Genomic DNA, 17,765 nt, shown 5'->3' with positions numbered 1-17,765 from the left:
GGGTGAGGTACAAGTTGAATAAGAGTGGTGACAGGGACGAACCCTGCGGGACGCCCCAGGTGAGCTTCATCCTATCAGCCGAGAACTGGGAAAGTCGGACAGATTGGTGGCAGTTCGTCAGGAAGGAGCGGACCCAGTTAAGGGCCGTCCCACCGATGCTCAAAAGAGGTCTATTGCATCCTCAACAATATGGAGGGACATCTGTAGGCGTCAAGCTCTGTCACGGAGCACCTTTTTTGACCGAAGTACTGGCAGGACTCATAGGTAGCCTCCTTGTGTTCAGGGAGAGGCCCAAGTTACACACCTGGTGAAGATCGGTGCATGGAAGCTTGGCATGGGAGCAAGGACAGAAGAAGAATGGCATCCATTCCATCACTGAGTGGACATGGCATGGAGGAAATGTGAACTTATTAAGAGCACACCGAAGGGCCACAGCTGACTAGTCACCCCGACGAAATCGAAGTCTATGAACAGACTAGAGGGACTTATAGAAAGCCACAATCGAAAACAATACAGACAGAGTATGGAAAAGAAGAAACAACGACTATGTTAAACCGGAGTCGAGGAGCACAAGTCTGAACCAGACGGTGGAAAAAATAAATTAATAATGGAGTTGATGACCATGCACATTACCAGCAAGAGGAGAAGTCACTACCTTGGGACTTGAAAGACTTTCTTGAAGAAAAACAACTTACACATTTCCAAGTCCAACACTAGATGGCTGGATTATGCTAAGCATGTGTTTCTACAACCACACCTCCCTTGAACTGGTCGCAACCCTGCAACAAGGAAAAAAGGTGCGTAAAATTCATGGTTGGCGACATTTCTAGTCATAAAAATGTCTTAAACACTGTTGTTGCAACTTATCAGTAGGACAGTAGGACACCAGTAAATCTGTCCCACAAAGTAGTTAAATTTGTATGAGATAGGAGCACATTTGTTGCCACAGTTAAAGTGATGTGTCGGTGAGAGTGGTGAAAATGGGATCTGTACCATTGGGGATTGTGACTGGAATACAGAGTTGATAATAGAAGTATAGATTATCTCATTCACGCAGGAGCTGGATATGGTTTCTTTCTCCTACTGGCAGCTTCAATCCTAAACTACCCTTTAATAAATGCTGCTCCTGTCAAACTAGGAAGGAAGCATGGATGATAACAGTGTAAAGGAAAATGCTACTTCTCAGTATGCATCTGTTCTTGGCATGTAGGCCTGCTGACATTCATATCTTAGCATAGATCGCCGCCTAGTGTTGGGTCCAGATGTCTGCACCTTGTTGTCCTGGAAGAGTCTTTGAAGTATCACGAGAAAGGGGACTCCCCCCCCCCCCCCCCCCTGGACTACAGTGCGCATGGGCATTCTCTCCATCATCAGATTGTTTTTCGCCATTGTGGCAAAGATGAAGTATAGAAAAGTAAGAATGACCATGTAAGTGTATGTAGATAGATTACTGCAGCTGAAACAGGCACCGGGGAGGAGGGTGGGCAATATGAATGTCAGCAGCCCTACATGCTAAGAACAGACGCATACTGGTAAGTAGCATTTTCCGTTCGAGGCTATGTGGGCTGCTGAATTCATATCTTAGCATAGACTGTATAGCAGTATCTCCTCTAGCGGTGGTCACCTGCTCCAGCTGCAGCAGTTTGAAAAAGAGTTTTAAGGATAGCCTGGCCTACAGCAGCTTGCTGCTTTGTTGCATATCGACACAGTAGTGTTTAGTGAAAGTGTGTATGTAGACCATGTAGCTGCCCTACATATGTCTTCTAGGGGAATATTTCCTAGGAAAGCCATGGATGCCCCCATTTTACGCGTAGAGTGGGCTTTTGGGGGGGAACTGTTAGAGTGCGCTTAGCTTTTTGATAGCATATCTGAATGCTTTTAACTATCCATCTGGCTATTCCTGATTTTGAAATGGGATTATCTTTGTGTTGTGGAGAAAAAGCAACAAACAGTTGCTTTGTTTTCCGGAATGATTTAGTCCTGTCAACATAATATAGCAGAGCTCTTCTTACATCTAGTGTGTGTAGGGCTCTTTCAGCCACTGACTGCGGGGTTTAGAAGAAAACTGGCAATTCTATTGACTGAATGATATGAATGAATGAATGAATGTAGTGCTTATATAGTGCATTGCTACCCTGAGGCCTCGTAGCGCTTGTGGACCGCAAAGGGGGGAAGTTACTTAGGGCATATTGAGAAGTTTGCGGAAGGCCAATATGTTTGATTCAGCGAGCAGGGTGAGGGGCAGAGAATTCCAAAGGTTTGCCGCATTCATGGAAAAGGAACGTCCGCCCCACTTGGCGCAACGGACCTTCCTAGTGGTAGCAAGGAAGGCTGAGCTTGAACGCAAATTTCTTAACGGCTGGTAGGGGGTGATGAGGGAGTGTGAAATGGCTGGGCCAGATTTCCACATGGCTCTGTGAGCCAGACACATCGATTTAAACTGAACTCTGGCCCGAATCGGGAGCCAGTGCAGCGTCCTAAGAGCAGGTCTTGCAGATTGTCTCCTAGGAATTTGGAGTAGTAGGTGGGCTGCACAGTTCTGGATTACCTGAAGTTTTTGCAGGGTTGCCTGCGGGGCACCCAGATACAATGCATTTCCGCAATCCACGTGGGAGAGTATTATGGCCTGTATCATGATCCGTCTCGCCTTGAAGGGAAGCAGGGAAAGAATTTTTCTTAGCATCCTCAACAGGCCAAAGCAGACAGCTGCTAGTTTAGGGGCCTGGTGGCCAAAGCTCAGAGAACTGTCGAGCCACATGCCGAGGCTCTTTATCTGCTGCTTAGGAGCAGGCATTGGGGCAAGACAGGCTGGCCAAAGCTGAGCTGCTAGGGGAGATGGCAATTTTCCTAGGAACATCAGCTCAGTCTTGTCACCTTTGAGTTTGAGGTGGGACCTTTCCATCCACTCAGCAACTGCCTCCAGGCAGCTGCCAAGAGAGCTGGATGGTTTAGCGATACCACCAGCTGGGTGTCGTCTGCGTAGGTTATAATCTGTATGCCGAAAGGGCTGACTACCTCAGCTAACGGCGCCATATAGGTGTTAAAAAGTGTGGGGCTCAGGGAGGAGCCCTGAGGAACCCCACAGCTAAGCGGCCAGCAATTCGAGGAAATGTTGCCCTCGAAGACCTGGAAGACCCGTTCTTTGAGGAAGGACCGTAGCCAAGTGAATGCCGAGTGGGACACTCCCAGACTTTTTAGTCGGTTTAGTAAGATGTTATGATCAACAGTGTCAAAAGCGGCACTGCGATCTAAAAGAATAATGGCTGCGGAGCCACCCTGGTCCAGAAGTCGCAGCGCTTCTTCGGTTACGGCCAGAAGGGCGAAGTACTACCTTATTGCTATGTATTTGCATGAAAGGTTCTAGAATGGTTAGTGCCTGTAGCTCACTCACTCGTCTGAGGGAGGTAATGGCAACCAAGAATGCCACCTTCCATGTTAAGAATTGTAATTCACATGAATGGAGTGGTTCGAAGGGAGGTCCCATAAGTCTGGTAAGTACTATGCTTAAGTTCCAGACTGATGAAGGGGGGTGCTTTGGAGGGATTATCCTAAGTCCTTCCATAAAAGCTTTGATCGGTGGTACTCTGAACAGGGACATGTGTTTCCTGTTTTGGAGATATGCTGCTATAGCAGCAAGATGTAGCCTTATGGAAGAGTATGCTAGATTGCATCTTTGAAGATGTAGCAGGTAACAGAATGTTTTGGATGGAAGCATCCAATGGATTGATTTGGTTATTATTGCAATAAATTACAAATCTTTTCCATTTACCTGCATAGCATGCTCTAGTAGTTGGGCGCCTTGCCTCTTTGATAATGTTTATGCAATCTGGAGGCAAGTTAAGGTATCCAAACTCAAATACTTCAGGAGCCAGATCACTAGGTTCATCTGATTGGGATCTGGGTGCCTGATTTCTCCATGGTTCTGAGTTAAAACATGTTACGAGAGGCGCAGTCTTTGATGGTGAACTACTGAAAGTTCCAGGAGCGTTGTGTACCATGGCTGCCTTGCCTATGTGGGAGCAACCAGGATCATTGTGAGTGACTGTTGGGGTAGTTTGCGTGCCACCAGCGGAATTAGTGGGCTGGTGGAAAAGCGTACGCAAATCAGCCTGACCAGTTCATCCATATCGCGTTGTCTTGTGACAACGGGTGTGGGAACCTGGCGGCAAAGTACTGGCATTTTGAGTTTTCTTTTGTGGCAAACAGATCTATGTCTGGATGCCCCCATTCTTGGAAGAATGGTTGCAGAACTTGAGGGTGAATCTCCCATTTGTGTAGCTGTTGGCTGTGTCTGCTTAACAGATCTGCTACTTGATTGTCTTTCACTGGCAGGTGTTCTGCGAGGAGAAAAATATTTTTGGGAATTGCCCACCTCTATATGCTCTGTGCTAGGTGAGACAGTTGTGGAGAGTGTCCCTCCTTGTTTCTGGATGTAGTACATGGCTGTCATGTTGTCCGTCCGGATTAACACAGCCTTGTACAAATATTTCTGGAAAGCTTTCAGTGCCAGAAATACTGCTAGCAACTCTAAGTGGTTGATATGCAGTGTCTTCTGTTTGATTGTCCAGAGACATTGGACTGTGTATTGAAGTAGGTGGGCTCCCCAACCTGTCAGTGATGCGTCCGCTGTTACTACTGCTTTTGGAACCGGCTCTTGGAACAGTCGCCATTTGGGTTTGGTGGGTTCCACCACTGTAGAGAGTTGTAAGTGCGACTGTCTACCAACACTAGGTCTTTTAGTTGTCCTTGAGCTTGGTTCCACTGCCATGCTAGGCATTCTTGCAATGGACGCATTTGAAGTCTGGTATGAGGGACAATGAATATGCAGGAGGCCATCATGCCTATGAGCTGCATGAACACTCGAGCTGGCAGTGTGTTGTGGCTGAAACTTTTGAATGAGAGTCTGCATGTTGGCTATCCTGGCTGGATTTGGATATGCCTTTGCCACTGAGGTATTTATTGTCGCTCCCAGATATTGCTGTATGTGGGAGGGCTGTAGATGTGATTTGGGGTCATTTATGAAAAACCCAGACTGTGCAGCAGCTGGATTGTCCGAGACGTATGGCTTGCACACTGCGCGTACGAGTTGGCCTTTATGAGCCAATCGTCTAGGTATGGAAACATGTATGTGTTGCCTTCTGAGGTGTGCTGCTACTACTGCTAGACATTTTGTGAAAACTCTTGGGGCTGTAGTTACCCCGAAGGGGAGAAGTTTGAATTGATGATGTTAACCTTCTATTGTGAACCTGAAATATTTCCTTTGAGCTGGATGTATAGGTATGTGAAAATATGCATCCTTGAGGTCTAATGTAGCAAGGAAGTCGCCTTGCTGGAGTAACAGGAGTACTTGTTGTAGAGTAATCATATGGAAATGCTCTGAGAGTATGTATTGGTTCAGAGGTCTGAAGTCTAGTATTGGTCTGAGGGATCCATCTATTTTGGGAATTAGGAAGTATAGAGAGTATACTCCTGTTCCTTGGTGTTGAAAAGGGACTGGCTTTATGGCTCCCTTTTGTAGCATGGACGTGACCTCTTGTAACAGCGTGATGTGTTCTTTGGACATAGGACGGTGTTTGGGTGGTATGTTGGGTGGAGTAAAAGTGAGTTCCAGGCAGTAACCATACTGGATAATTTGTCTCATCCACCTATCTGTGGTAATGGCGTTCCAGACTGGTAGGAATTGTTGTATTCTGCCTCCGACCGGTGTCAAGTGGTCTGGAGGGAGTGTGATCAAGTCACTGTTTGGTGGCGGTGGAGGCTCTGGTGTTATTGCTGCCACGTCCCCTGCCTTTGTTATGGTTGCCTCTATGACCCCCTCTGTTTGAGCCTTTATTAAAGGAGCTCTGGGTGTTACTTTTGAATGTTGAGGAAGTTTGTGATGTGTTGCCTCTCCCTGAGCCTCTGAAGGAGGAGTGACAAAAGGAACTTCTAGGTTGTTGAAATTGAAGTGCGCCCACAGACTTAACAGTTTGTGTCTTTTTTCATTTTGTCCAAGATGGTATCTATCGCTGGGCCAAAGAGGAAATCTTGTTTAACTGGTTGGTTGAGGATGGTGGATTGCACCTCGTTCTTAAAACCAGAGATGCGTAGCCACACATGCCTGCGTAGTAATACGCTAGTATTAATGGACCTGGCTGATGTATCAGCTGCGTCAAGCGCACATTTAATAGAAGCATTAGTTATAAATTTGCCTTCCTATATGAGGTCGTTCACTTTAGCTTTAAAAGGTTCTGGCAGGTGTTGCAGTAAACCTTCAAGTTGGTCGTAATGTGCTCTATCACAGCGTGCTAATAGAGCTTGTGTGTTTGCAATCTTCTAGGAATTTGCAGCCTGTGAGGCCACTCTTGCCTGAGGCTTCTAATATCTTAGACTCAATGTCAGGAGGGGGAGCATCTCCTATTTGTGAATTAGCTCTCTTTCGAGCGTTTGCTACAACTAGTGAGTCTAAAGGCAACTGGGAGTTAATATAAGTAGGGTCTGTTGGGGCTGATTAATACTTCTTCTCAATTCTGGGATTGAGTACACGCGCTCTGGCTGGGTCTTTGAATATGTCTGGCGCGTGTTTTAGTACCCCTTTTAACATAGGAAGTGTCCTCACACTTTTTTCAGAAGTAGGAAAAGTGTCGAATAGAAAATCTTCTATTGTGTCAGTGTGCATGTCTACCCCATGGTATTTTGCTGCCCTATCTAGTAATTGGTAAAAAACAATGGTGTCAGTGGGCGACGGCTTTGTAGGGTATGGGGAGGTGTGAGGGATAGGTTGTGGTTGATATGGATCATTCTGGTCATCCCAGGTGTCATCCTGTGCATCATGATCCTCTTGTTCTCTAAAATTATCCTGAGAATCTTCCCCCATGTTGTCACCCTCATCATAGCCTGAATGTGTAGGAGAGTAAGGCACAAAGGGCATGTTAGGAAAGAAAGGAGGAGGAGTAAAAGGCCTTGAGGGAGATGTTCCGAAGTCTTTTCTCTTTGGAGGAACAGGGGAAGGAGTGTCCGTGTCCAATGGTCTCTTTTTCCGATGGTAAACTGTAACGTGTCCTGTTTCAGGGTCTATATACAGTTTAGGTTGTTCCTCACTCACTGGATCAGGATGGAAGAGTTCTTCCTCAACTGTCCGTGGCTTTTGTTGCCGATGTTTTTGGCTTAGTCACTTGTTTGTGAGTCTTTGGCTCGAGGGCCTACGGCTGTGGAGCTTTTTTCGACTCGACTGCTGTTTTCGGGTCGACGACGGTTTCCCTTGACGTCTTTTTTTGGTTTTACTGCTGATTTTTGTTCGGCGACCTGCTTTGGTTCGGCGACCTTTTTTGGATCGACCGGAGTGTTCGGTTCGATACGTTTGGGTGTGTTTTTTGTGCTAGACTACCTTTTTCGTCTCTATGTTCTTGGTCGAGTAGACCGCTTTTTTCGGCTCGACAGGCTTTTTAGTGTGATATTGTTTTTGGGGATCGACATTCTTTTTCAGGCTCGACGGGCTTCTTCGGGTCGAGTGTTCTTTTTGGATCGACGACCCTCTTTAGTTCGAGGCTCTTCTTTGGCTCGACAGCTTTCGGTTCTATGACCTTTTTCGGTTCGACAACGTTTCTTGGTTCGACAACCTTTTTCGGTTGGACGACCTTTTGGGGAAAAGTGTCGCTGGTTCCTGGGATATCAGAAGGCCTGGGTTTGGGCTTTGGAGCCGAGCTGGAAGGCTGAAGGAGTTTGTCGATCTTGGCTAAGGCCTTTAGGCGATGCTTCAACCGGAGTTTTGTCTTTCGGTATAAGTGGGGTTGGGGGCTGGGTATTCACTTTTTGCCCCGGTGTGATCTGGTCATCGGAGTCAGACTGGTACTCAACGGTGACTATTTCTAGATCAGAGTCCGCCGCTTCTGGGAAGTCGTGTTAATCATCGAAGATGTTCTCTGGTTCCGGTCCCTGCTGCTGCATCTCTTGCCTAGCAGCCCTTCGGTTCCGGATAGTCTTCTTCGAGCGGAATTGAGCACACGCTGGACAATTTTCTTCGTTGTGCTCTGGGGATAAGCACTTGTTGCATACTGTATGTTTGTCAGTATGTGGGAATTTGGAGTGACATTGTGGGCACCTTTCCATCAACAGCAGGCCCACGTGGCGTCAAAAAGGCCCAACGGCCCGCGTAGACGACGGTTCTAGATGGAAAGTTTGATCGAGTCTAGGAGTACCGAACGAGAACAAAACCGTCGAGGTAGAAGGCCTTTTGGTCTTAGAAAGTTGTTAAGTTTCGGTTCCGAAGTTGGAGTACAGGAATAGCATCCGAAACCAATGGCGGAAAAAACAATCTGATGATGGAGAGAATGCCCATGCACACTGTAGTCCAGGGGAGGAGTCACCTATCTCGTGATACTTCAAAGACTCTTCCAGGACAACAAGGTGCAAACATCCGGACCCAACACTAGGCGGCGATCTATGCTAAGATATGAATTCAGCAGCCCACATGCCTCGAACCTAAAGTTACATCTGTAAACAGGTGATCTGGTCTACAGCTGGAGTCTTTGCCAGCACGAAGCTGGATGGCTATGACCGTCGTGGTATTTGCCACTCTCAAGGTGTATCTTGAATCCTGCTGAACACGAGCTATTGAGTGCTGGTTACTCGGAGTTTGGATTAATTCCATTTCTTTGCATTTCAAACTATTAACATGTGGATTCATATGACCGGTTGCCTGACCATACCACAGCTTTGTTTATTTAAGCACCCTGACTCCTGATTTGAGCTTTTCATCTTTTTATCTTGTTACCGCCTGTGTTGTCCTCAGATGCTTTATATCCAGGCGCGTCCGTTCTTGTGTTCCACACTAGATCTGACCGCCCTGATGAAGGTGTGCCCCATATCTGGGTTAGACTCCGAAACGCGCGTTGGCGAACCACGTGCCTCGGTTTCCACCTTCCCCATTAAGAAGATAGCTGAATGATTACGAATTACTTGATGTACATTATGTAACCTTTGTCATTAGTTTGCATCAACTTTAGTATTGAAATGATTATGTATTTTGTGTTTGTGTAATGTCTCATATGTTGAACTAATTTTGAGTCTTCAGAGTGCATGAGTATGTCTGGGTACGTGATTGTTAGTGTATATTGAGAGTGTGTAATTGGTGGGACCACCTATATATTTATATATGTTGGAATTCTATCATGTCATGTAATTTTTTCACAAATTTTGAGAATATGAATAAAAATGATATATTTTCTTTATTCCTTTTTTCTACTTTGTTGGGGGAATTCCCCTGTTTGTATGGCGATGTCTTAACATATCAGTGACTTTTGAGCATTTTATACATTGTATTCAGGCAGTTTGGGTTCTTTCAGACTGTATTTGACATCTGTAAATTGTGCCTCTTCAAACATCCTGTTTTTGGGATGACCCTAAAACATAGGGACTAGAGAAATTTATGTAAGAGCCAAACTGCGTATTTTTCTTTATTACTCTTCTTATTCTGTCACTTGCGGTAGAAAGAGGTACAAGGAGCTACTCCAAACAAAAGGGGTTCTGGCAAGCTCCAAATAAACTGAAGGTGTTCCGCTTTCCGTTCATATGAAATGAACTATTATCCACCTGTGAAGTGAGTTTTGCATTCTGGGCGCTGAATATGCCCCATGAACAGAGGATTGGTAAGGGTTCTTTCTTTTACAACAGGCTTTGAAAACCCATGGGCCTTTCAAAGTAAAATGATCATTTTAACATCTGTGCTGCTAGGTGAAATGTTTGCACTCATGTGGGAAAGGTTTATTTTAAGAATACCCCAGGTATTGGTTCCTGAGAGTAATGAATAGATGATGAGCCAGGAAACAAACTGAAAGTACAGAGATTAGTCCAGAGCAAATCTCCAACCCAAATGGTGAGGTGGGATCAGGTCTTAAGATTACATTCTTGTACTCTTTAATAAGAACCACATCTGCACAGGTCATGCACAAGATGAACAAGTTACTTACCTTCGGTAACATTGTATCTGTAAGAGACCTACATTAGTTATAGATTCCTTACCCTAGAATTACCCCAGTCGTCAGACTGGATCCGAAGAATTTTTCTGTAGCAGTACCCCTGTGCGTGGGTAGGTAGCATCGGTTGACTACACGTCAGTGGTCGGCACCGTGGTCGCCGGGAAGACGTAACAGTGCCTACTTAAATGCTGCGCCTGCGTGCGGACGTTAATTTCGGACACAACTTTCCACGCCAGAAGCGCAGAGCCATGCAAGACAGACCACTGCTGCACAAAACTAGGGCCCTGTAAGGGAGTCCCTAACCCTAGAAGTCCGTTCTGGAAAACAGAACGGCTGAAAAAGCGGTTTTGCCGGACTTGGCAAACCAGGCAGTAATGTTTTGTGAATGTGTGCAGAGATGCCCATGTGGCTGCCTGGCAGATGTCAATCAGCGGAACTCCACGTCCCAAAGCAGAAGAGGCTGCCGTTGCCAGGTAGAGTGGCGCGCAGCCCTACGGGAGGTTCCTTTTTCACCCATGAATTGCAGATTTTGATGCACATGACAACCCAGCGAGAGATGGTAAGTTTTTTCACAGCCCGACCCTTCTTGGTGCCCACATAACCCATGAAGAGTTGATCGTCCACCCGGAAATCTTTAGTGCAGTCAAGGTAGAATGATAGAGCATGTTTTGTGTCCAGACGGTGGAGTCTCTCCTCCTCTTTGGAAGGATGCGGAGGTGGGAAGAAAGTAGGCAATGTGATGGTCTGACCTATGTGGAAAGAGGTAACCACTTTGGGCAGAAAAGAGGGCCTAGCGGGACCACTTTTGTCTGGATGAACGGCAAGAAAAGGAGGCTTGGAGGGAAGAGCCCATGAGCAAATTGATGACAAACAGGAAAATGGTCTTCAAGGTAAGACGACGAAGAGGACAATTATGTAGTGGCTCGAAGGGAGCACATTTAAGGTAAGTAAGAACAAGATTCAAGTCCTGCTTGGGCATTGCAAAAGGGGAAGGAGGAAAGAGATGAGTAATGCCCCTTAGAAATCTATCTACAACCAGAGACTCGAAAAGAGAAGGCTGATCAGGAAGGTGCTGAAAGGCAGAGATGGCGGAAAGGTAGCCTTTAAGAGTGCCTAGAGCAGTGCCCTGCTGGATTAAAGGTAGAATGAAGAGGAGAACCTCTGAAAGAGGGGCAGAAAGGGGATCCACAGCCTTTGCTGTGCACCATGCCACAAATTTGTTCCATCTACAAGAGTATACAGTTTCAGTGGAGGGACACCTGGCTGCCAAGATGACGTTACAGACTTTGGGAGGAAGGTCAAAAGCTGTTGCTGCTCAATATCCACACAAGGAGGTGGAGGCTGGACAGGTTCGGGTGGAGGACAGTCTCCTGCTGCTGCAACAGAAGATCCTCCCGAAGAGGCAGTCTGATCGGAGGATCAAGGGCTTTGCTCAAGAGCTCGGTGTACCAGACTCTTCGTGCCCAGTCCGGTGCCAAAAGAATGATTTGGGCCCGGTAGCTCTGGATTTTCTTCAGCCCTCTGGGCAGAAGTGGTACAGGATTAAAGGCGTAGAGGAGGCCGCAATTCCACTCGCGGCAAAAAGTGTAGCCGAGCGAGTGCTGCCTTGGAAACTCCAATGTGCCGAACTGCCGATATTGCGTTATGGTTAACTGTTTGGGTGGAAGTCTCTGGGCTCAGGTGCTACAATTGTCAGGGCCCAATTGTGTTGTGGCACATTCCTCATAAAAGGCTTCACCCAAGAGCCATTGTAAGGGTAAATGTAGAGAAAATTTGAATAGTGCCCTATTGGCCGTGGGCTTTTTCAAGGCAAAAGTCAGTTGTACGAACAGGTTGCATTCATGATGCTGTAAGAAGCTGGCATGTAATATCTGCGGTCCTGGTCCAGGACCGCAGATATCACATGCCGGCTTCTTACAGCATCAATAGGCCACTAGGGGGAAACACGTGTCGGCTGTCCTTTTTCCGCAGATGTAACCAAAAAAATAAAAACCACTCACTTGAAACTTTCAAAGAAAGCTTGAATTTTCTCTTTGAACTCTTGTTTTGCAAATCGTGAGGGCACTATTCTTCAAATTTTCTCTACATTTGCCGATATTGCGTGTTCTCTTCGTTGGCGAAAAGATCAAACCAAAGCTCTCCACACTGCTGAAAGAGGCCTTGCACCACCTTAGAGTAAAGGCACCATTCATGATCCATCATGCATCGGCGGCTGAGTTCGTCAGCCCTGGCATTCACGGAACCTGCCAAGTGTTAAACCACCAGGGTAATACCCTGATGTTCCAGGCATGTCCAAAGGCAAAGAGCCTCTTGACATAGGGTCCACGACCCCACGTCACCCTGTTTGTTGCAGTACCATATGGCAGTGGTGTTGTCTGAACACCTGCACTTCTCTTCCTTTGACAGAAGGAAGATATGCCTCAGTGCAAGACAGATCGCCCGGCGCTCCAGAAGGTTGATGTGGAGACCGGACTCCGCCGGAGACCAGAGACCCCTGATCTCAGCCTCTCCCAGGTGGCCACCCCATCCAAGGAGTGACGCATCCATCACTTCTGTGAACTGTGGTTTGGGAAGGGAGAGGGATCTGCCGCTGGCCCAATTCTAGTTTGTGAGACACCACTGCAATTGATGAGCAGTCCCCTCCGAGATCTGGACAATAATGGAAAGAATCCCCTGATGCTGCACCCACTGGAACTTCAGGTACCACTGCAGAGACCACATATGCCATCTGGCATGATCCACTAGCAGGATGCAGGAGGCCATAAGGCCCAGCAGCCTCAGAGTCTTACTAACCGAAATCTGGGATAGAGGCTGAAACATCGGTATCATAGCCCAAATATGCCAGACTCGCTGCTCGGGAAGATATGTCTGAAACTGTGCTTTATCCATAACTGCTCCGATGAAAAGGAACTTCCGAGAGGTAATCAGGTGTGACTCCAGCACGTTGATAGTGAACTCCAGCTAGTGCAGGAGGTCCGCCGTAGACTGGAGGAGGGAGACTACAGCCTGAGCGAGCCCGCCTTCAAGAGTCATACATCGAGATAGGGGGAAGACTGGAACCCCTGATCTGCGCAGATGAGCTGCGACCACCACCATCACTTTAGTGAACACCCAAGGAGCACTGGTAAGGCCAAAAGGGAGCACGATAACTGAAAATGCTTGTGGCTTACCATGAACTTAGGTAACGCCTGTGTCTGGCAGTACTGGGATGTGGAAATATGTGTCCTGGAAGTCCAACACTATAATCCAGTCTCCAGTATCGAGGGCAGACAGGACCTGAGCCAACGTGAGCATTTTGAACTTCTCCTTCCGGAGGAAGCGGTTGAAGGCCCTGAGGTCTAAGAGGAGGCAGGCCATTTGTCCTTTTTGGGTACCAGAAAATAGTGAGTAACAACCCGACCTACCCCTTCCGTAGCCACGAGTGAGGCAAGAAGTTGTCAGGAGGCCGAAGGATCTGGCTGTAGCCCTAGAAGCCTTGAAGTGCTCAATCACAGAGTCCACCTTGTCACTGAACGGGCGACAGCCATAAAAGGGCATGTCCGGAATAGTGGATTGGACAGCCCCAAAGAAACCAGACATTCTCAACCAGGCGTAGCGCCTCAAGGCTACTGACGTGGAAACCGTTCTGCATTGAGAGTTGGCGGTCTCCGGCCCACTCCAAATGCCGAACTTAGCTGCGTCTCGACCCTCTGCCACTGCGCAGGTGAGAACAGCCGGGCTTCCTCTGGGCACTGTGGCAGCACTTGCGCAACCGTATCCCACACTGTATGGTTATAACTGCCCAAGAGGCATGTGGTGTTGGACGGCAGCGCTAAGCAGTAGGGAATGCACCCTTAGAAGTCGAGGCGTGGACCACCAAACTCTCGGGGGTAGGGTGTTGGGAGAGGAAAAGTGGGTCGCCCGGGACCGGGCGGTGGCGTTGGGCAATCCTGTCCACAGGAACCCCCGTGCTGGGCTAGGACCAAGTGCCCAGAAGGACGTCGGAAAGGGCTTCATTAAAAGGCAGCAGGGTCTCCAAAGAGGCCGCTGCCAGATGAAGTACCTCTGTCAGGAAGTTAGTACTGACTGCCACTGTAGGAAGCTCCAGGCCCAAGGTCTCAGCCATCCTACGCAACACCACTGCCTACGAATCTCGCTCCTCAGTAGCCACGGTAGGAGGGGAGAGCATGCAAAGTTGTGGGGAAGTATCCAAACCACTGGCATCACCCAGTTCCTCAAGCTGGTCACTTGAGGGGGTCTACAGACCCCTCCCAGTCCTCCTAACCCTCCTCTGGCTGCCACTCAGGGCAGTAGGGAATGCCAGGGATGAACAGCGGTACGAAAGTATCCTTCGGCAACGTCTCCAAGTAAGAGGTGAGGCTGGGGTTGAAGCTGGTTGGGAGCACAACAGATGTCGGGGCGTTGTCACTGGAATCGGCACTGGGGAATGTACAGTGAAGTGGAGCGGCGCAGTTCCAGATCCAGGCCTGGATGCTAGGGGGCCCTCTGGCGCTAGAGGAAAATAAGTCCCAGGGCCCCCAACCGAGTCCACGGCGCCCAAAGGTGCACTGGCAGAGTCAGGCTGCCCAAAGATGCTATGAAGCTGGGCAGGGGACTTTCGTACTCCGGGAAAGGGAGAGAAGCAGGGAGCCATCCCAGAAGTGGACTACGAAGACTGAGCTGGAGAGTGACGACGCTCTGGGTCCCGAGTCAGCCGACGGACGGGGAGAAGGTTAAGAGCGGCAATGCTTCTTCGCCTTCTGCTTATGCTCCGACTTACCCGAGGAATGCGAAGACGAGTGGTGGCAGCTCCACAACTTGTCCCGAGACCTTCCTCTCGACCGGGACCTCGAGCGATGCAGAGCGGACTGCCGGGCTTCCAAGAGCTTTTAGGACAGCTCCAGCAAAGACTTTGGATTCATGGCACGGCAGTCGGAGCACGACTTCGGGTCGTGGTCTAGGCACCAGAGGCACACGAGGCGCGACCATGATGCTGGGTCGAACGGCGCCACCTACCAACACGCAGGGGTACTTCTACTGAAAAATTCTCCAGATCCAGTCTGACGCCTGGGGTAATTCCAAGGTAAGGAATCTAGAACAAATGGTCTATTTCAGATGTAAGAGGCATACACAACCAAGAATCTCTGTCCTAAAAGGAAATACTGGTGGAAACAAGGCAATCTATGTGTCACAAGAAACAAAATGGGCCATCTCCACAACCGCTGTGTGGTCAGGTTGGCAGGATGACTTACATGGTACACAAACAGATGAGAGCTTGATCAGAAGGGATGTAGGTGTGACTTCAGTCTCTGTACCGAGTTTGAAGGCCATTTTCTTGTTTGGCCTACACGAAGCACTATTTGTAAAATACTGTACCTAAAATGTTAATACTAAAAAGAACAATATAATCCATTGTCTCCTAGATTAAGGGGATGCAAGTGAATACATTTTAGTTAATATACAAGAGGTTTTAGAGCAATAGAACTCTAAAATAATCTTACATTTCACTGACAAGTCAACACATGCAGAAAAACCAACTAATTAAAATTATTCCTCCACTAAAACAGTTGAAGGCTTTTATTTGAATTGCAAAAGCTGTCAAGCCCACTCACAACACGAGCAAGGCAAGACACTGCACGGGTGCAGTTAACATGTTATGTGTGAGAAACATTTCCAGAGTGTGTTATCTGGATTTTCTGTACACCCCTTAATTTGTTACATTACTTATCAGTCAATACAAGTCACTCCAAATACTGCAACCTGCCAAGTTAAAACCTCCTACAAACACACCTAAGCACGAATGTACCTGTTTGAGGCCACTTGAAAATTATAATGATGAAGGCAATGCAATGGTCATCACAACAGTACATTACAGCACAAAAAGGTCTGAGGCACTCTAGAAGGGATGATTTCAGTCCTTTTAAGTACCCATATCGCAAAGAGAATTGTGGTGGATCTGGGGAAGAATAAAGGTTATTATAAGGACAAAGATTCCTTTTCAAAAGGACTATTCAAAGACTATTAAAATAAAGATTTATAAAATCTAACACTTTATCAAAACAAATCTAGTGAAAATGAACATTTCATATGAGATTTAAAATTTCAGTTCGCCTTTCTCAGATCATAAGGTTCTGAAGGAAAAAATGCAGGAAAAATTGCTTTCACGAATCGAGCAGAGGGACACAGTTTGAAAGTAACTGCCGCCACCACAACCTCTTCAATGGGTATGGGTGCAACTGACTTTACAGTGCCTCATTAGACATTCACTATTAAGGCTTTACAGTCTTCTAAGTACTGCAGCAGGGTTTGCAAAGTGTTTCTACTGCAGATATATGTCTGCTGACTGTTCCCGTCAATAAATACAGGGAAAGAATGGGGAACATAGGTAGTCAAGCTTTTATTTTGGTTGATATTCTAGCACAACTAGGAGTCATGCCAGGAACGGTGACCTTACGTTGTAAGGCGACCCCCCTCCCACTAAGCATGGTATTTTGCTTTTAAATAAAGTGGGTCAAATTGCCAATATACTATAGAAAACATCTCGACCACACTCTATTCTTCCTGCCTTAGATGCATAAGTGACCCGAGCCTGCCATCAACAGAAAGCAGTTTTTCCCGTCTGGGATAAACCACACCAGCTCAGATGATAATGTGAGAGCAGGTCATGTAATAACTTTAATGCACCCAGAAGACCAGGGTGTTCTGAATTACCTAGAGCACAAGATGAACCTCAACCTGCCCAGAGGACACACAACAGCTGACTACACATGACTCATTAAGAAGACAAATCTGTCATCAAAAGATAGGGGCAAGAATCTGCCATCAACAGCTGGCATGGGAGAGGTAGGACAAAATAAAATATCACTCGAATGATCAACTATCCAAGTAAGATTGAAATCTGTCTTTGGTGGTGCAGAGGCATCCAGACAGGCTACGAATGCCTGCAAATGTTGCTCTTGTATGGAAGAAAAGTGCTAAAAATGGCAATAAGGCTTTAAGGGGTGATTGAAGGTAAGCGATAATTGTAGAGAGATTAAAGAAATAGGCTAATCAAAGGGCAAAAATAGTTCCGAATGAAACAACCCTTTTCCCTTTTCTTTCTGGACTTTGCAAAAAATATGCTTCGGTCAATTACAGTCAACAAGAACAAAACAAATGATAAAATCCCCATTTTCTGTACTTTCTGTGCTTTCAGAAAAAAGTGAAAAGTACAGACACCAAAAAGACACTATTCAGATCTTCCAGTTCAGTTTGGAAATTAAATCTGACACATGAAGTGAGGGCGTCCATTGTCTTCAAGCCGCCTGGTCAGAATCTCACAGCCGGTCTCTGTAACTAGTAGTGTGTGTTCAAACTGCGCCGTCCTCTTCCCGTCTCTTGTTACTGCTGTCCAACCATCGGGCCACGTCTCATCTTGCCACCCTCCTGTTCAAAATAATCATAATTTTATTTAGTGCAGATAATTATAGCGATTACACATTACAATGATATTCATTTAAAAGTAATACAGAACAATAAAGCTGTTTTTAAGCAGGATCTGAAAGAGCAAAAATTGACCGAACACAGTGTCCATATTTTGAAGTGACTGATGCATGCATAGAGATAAGAGGAGCTAAAACAGAGATGCCTCTTCAAAGTCCTGTAAGGAGCTCTGTAGAAACATGAAAGCATTTAGTAAGCAGACCACTTGACTAATGGGCAGCCAGAGATCCAACTCCCGGTGGAGTTACTTGAGAGGAAGGTTCATTACCAGAGCCACTGAAACTAAGAGGATATTAAGAACCAAATTATTAGCAAGCTTGATTAAATTATATGGCAAAGGGAAGGGAA

The 17,765-nt window shown here is 46.8% G+C and overlaps 1 protein-coding gene across 1 annotated transcript in view; it reads right to left on the bottom strand.

The window, feature by feature from the left end:
• Positions 1–15,497: 15,497 nt before the first annotated feature.
• METAP1 (methionyl aminopeptidase 1) overlaps positions 15,498–17,765 on the bottom strand; it is a 264,690-nt gene continuing 262,422 nt past the window's right edge. Inside the window, exon 11 of the mRNA XM_086961960.1 lies at positions 15,498–17,360. Within this exon, the coding sequence (XP_086818086.1) occupies positions 17,194–17,360 (167 nt within the window). The 3' untranslated portion in view covers positions 15,498–17,193. The remainder of the gene's footprint in view (positions 17,361–17,765) is intronic.

The sequence above is a fragment of the Lissotriton vulgaris genome, chromosome 3_1, assembly GCF_964263255.1.
Source record: "Lissotriton vulgaris chromosome 3_1, aLisVul1.2, whole genome shotgun sequence".
NCBI classification, from domain to species: domain Eukaryota; kingdom Metazoa; phylum Chordata; class Amphibia; order Caudata; family Salamandridae; genus Lissotriton; species Lissotriton vulgaris.
Note: the sequence above shows the minus strand (reverse complement) of the source record. Positions and strands in the feature narration are given on the sequence as shown.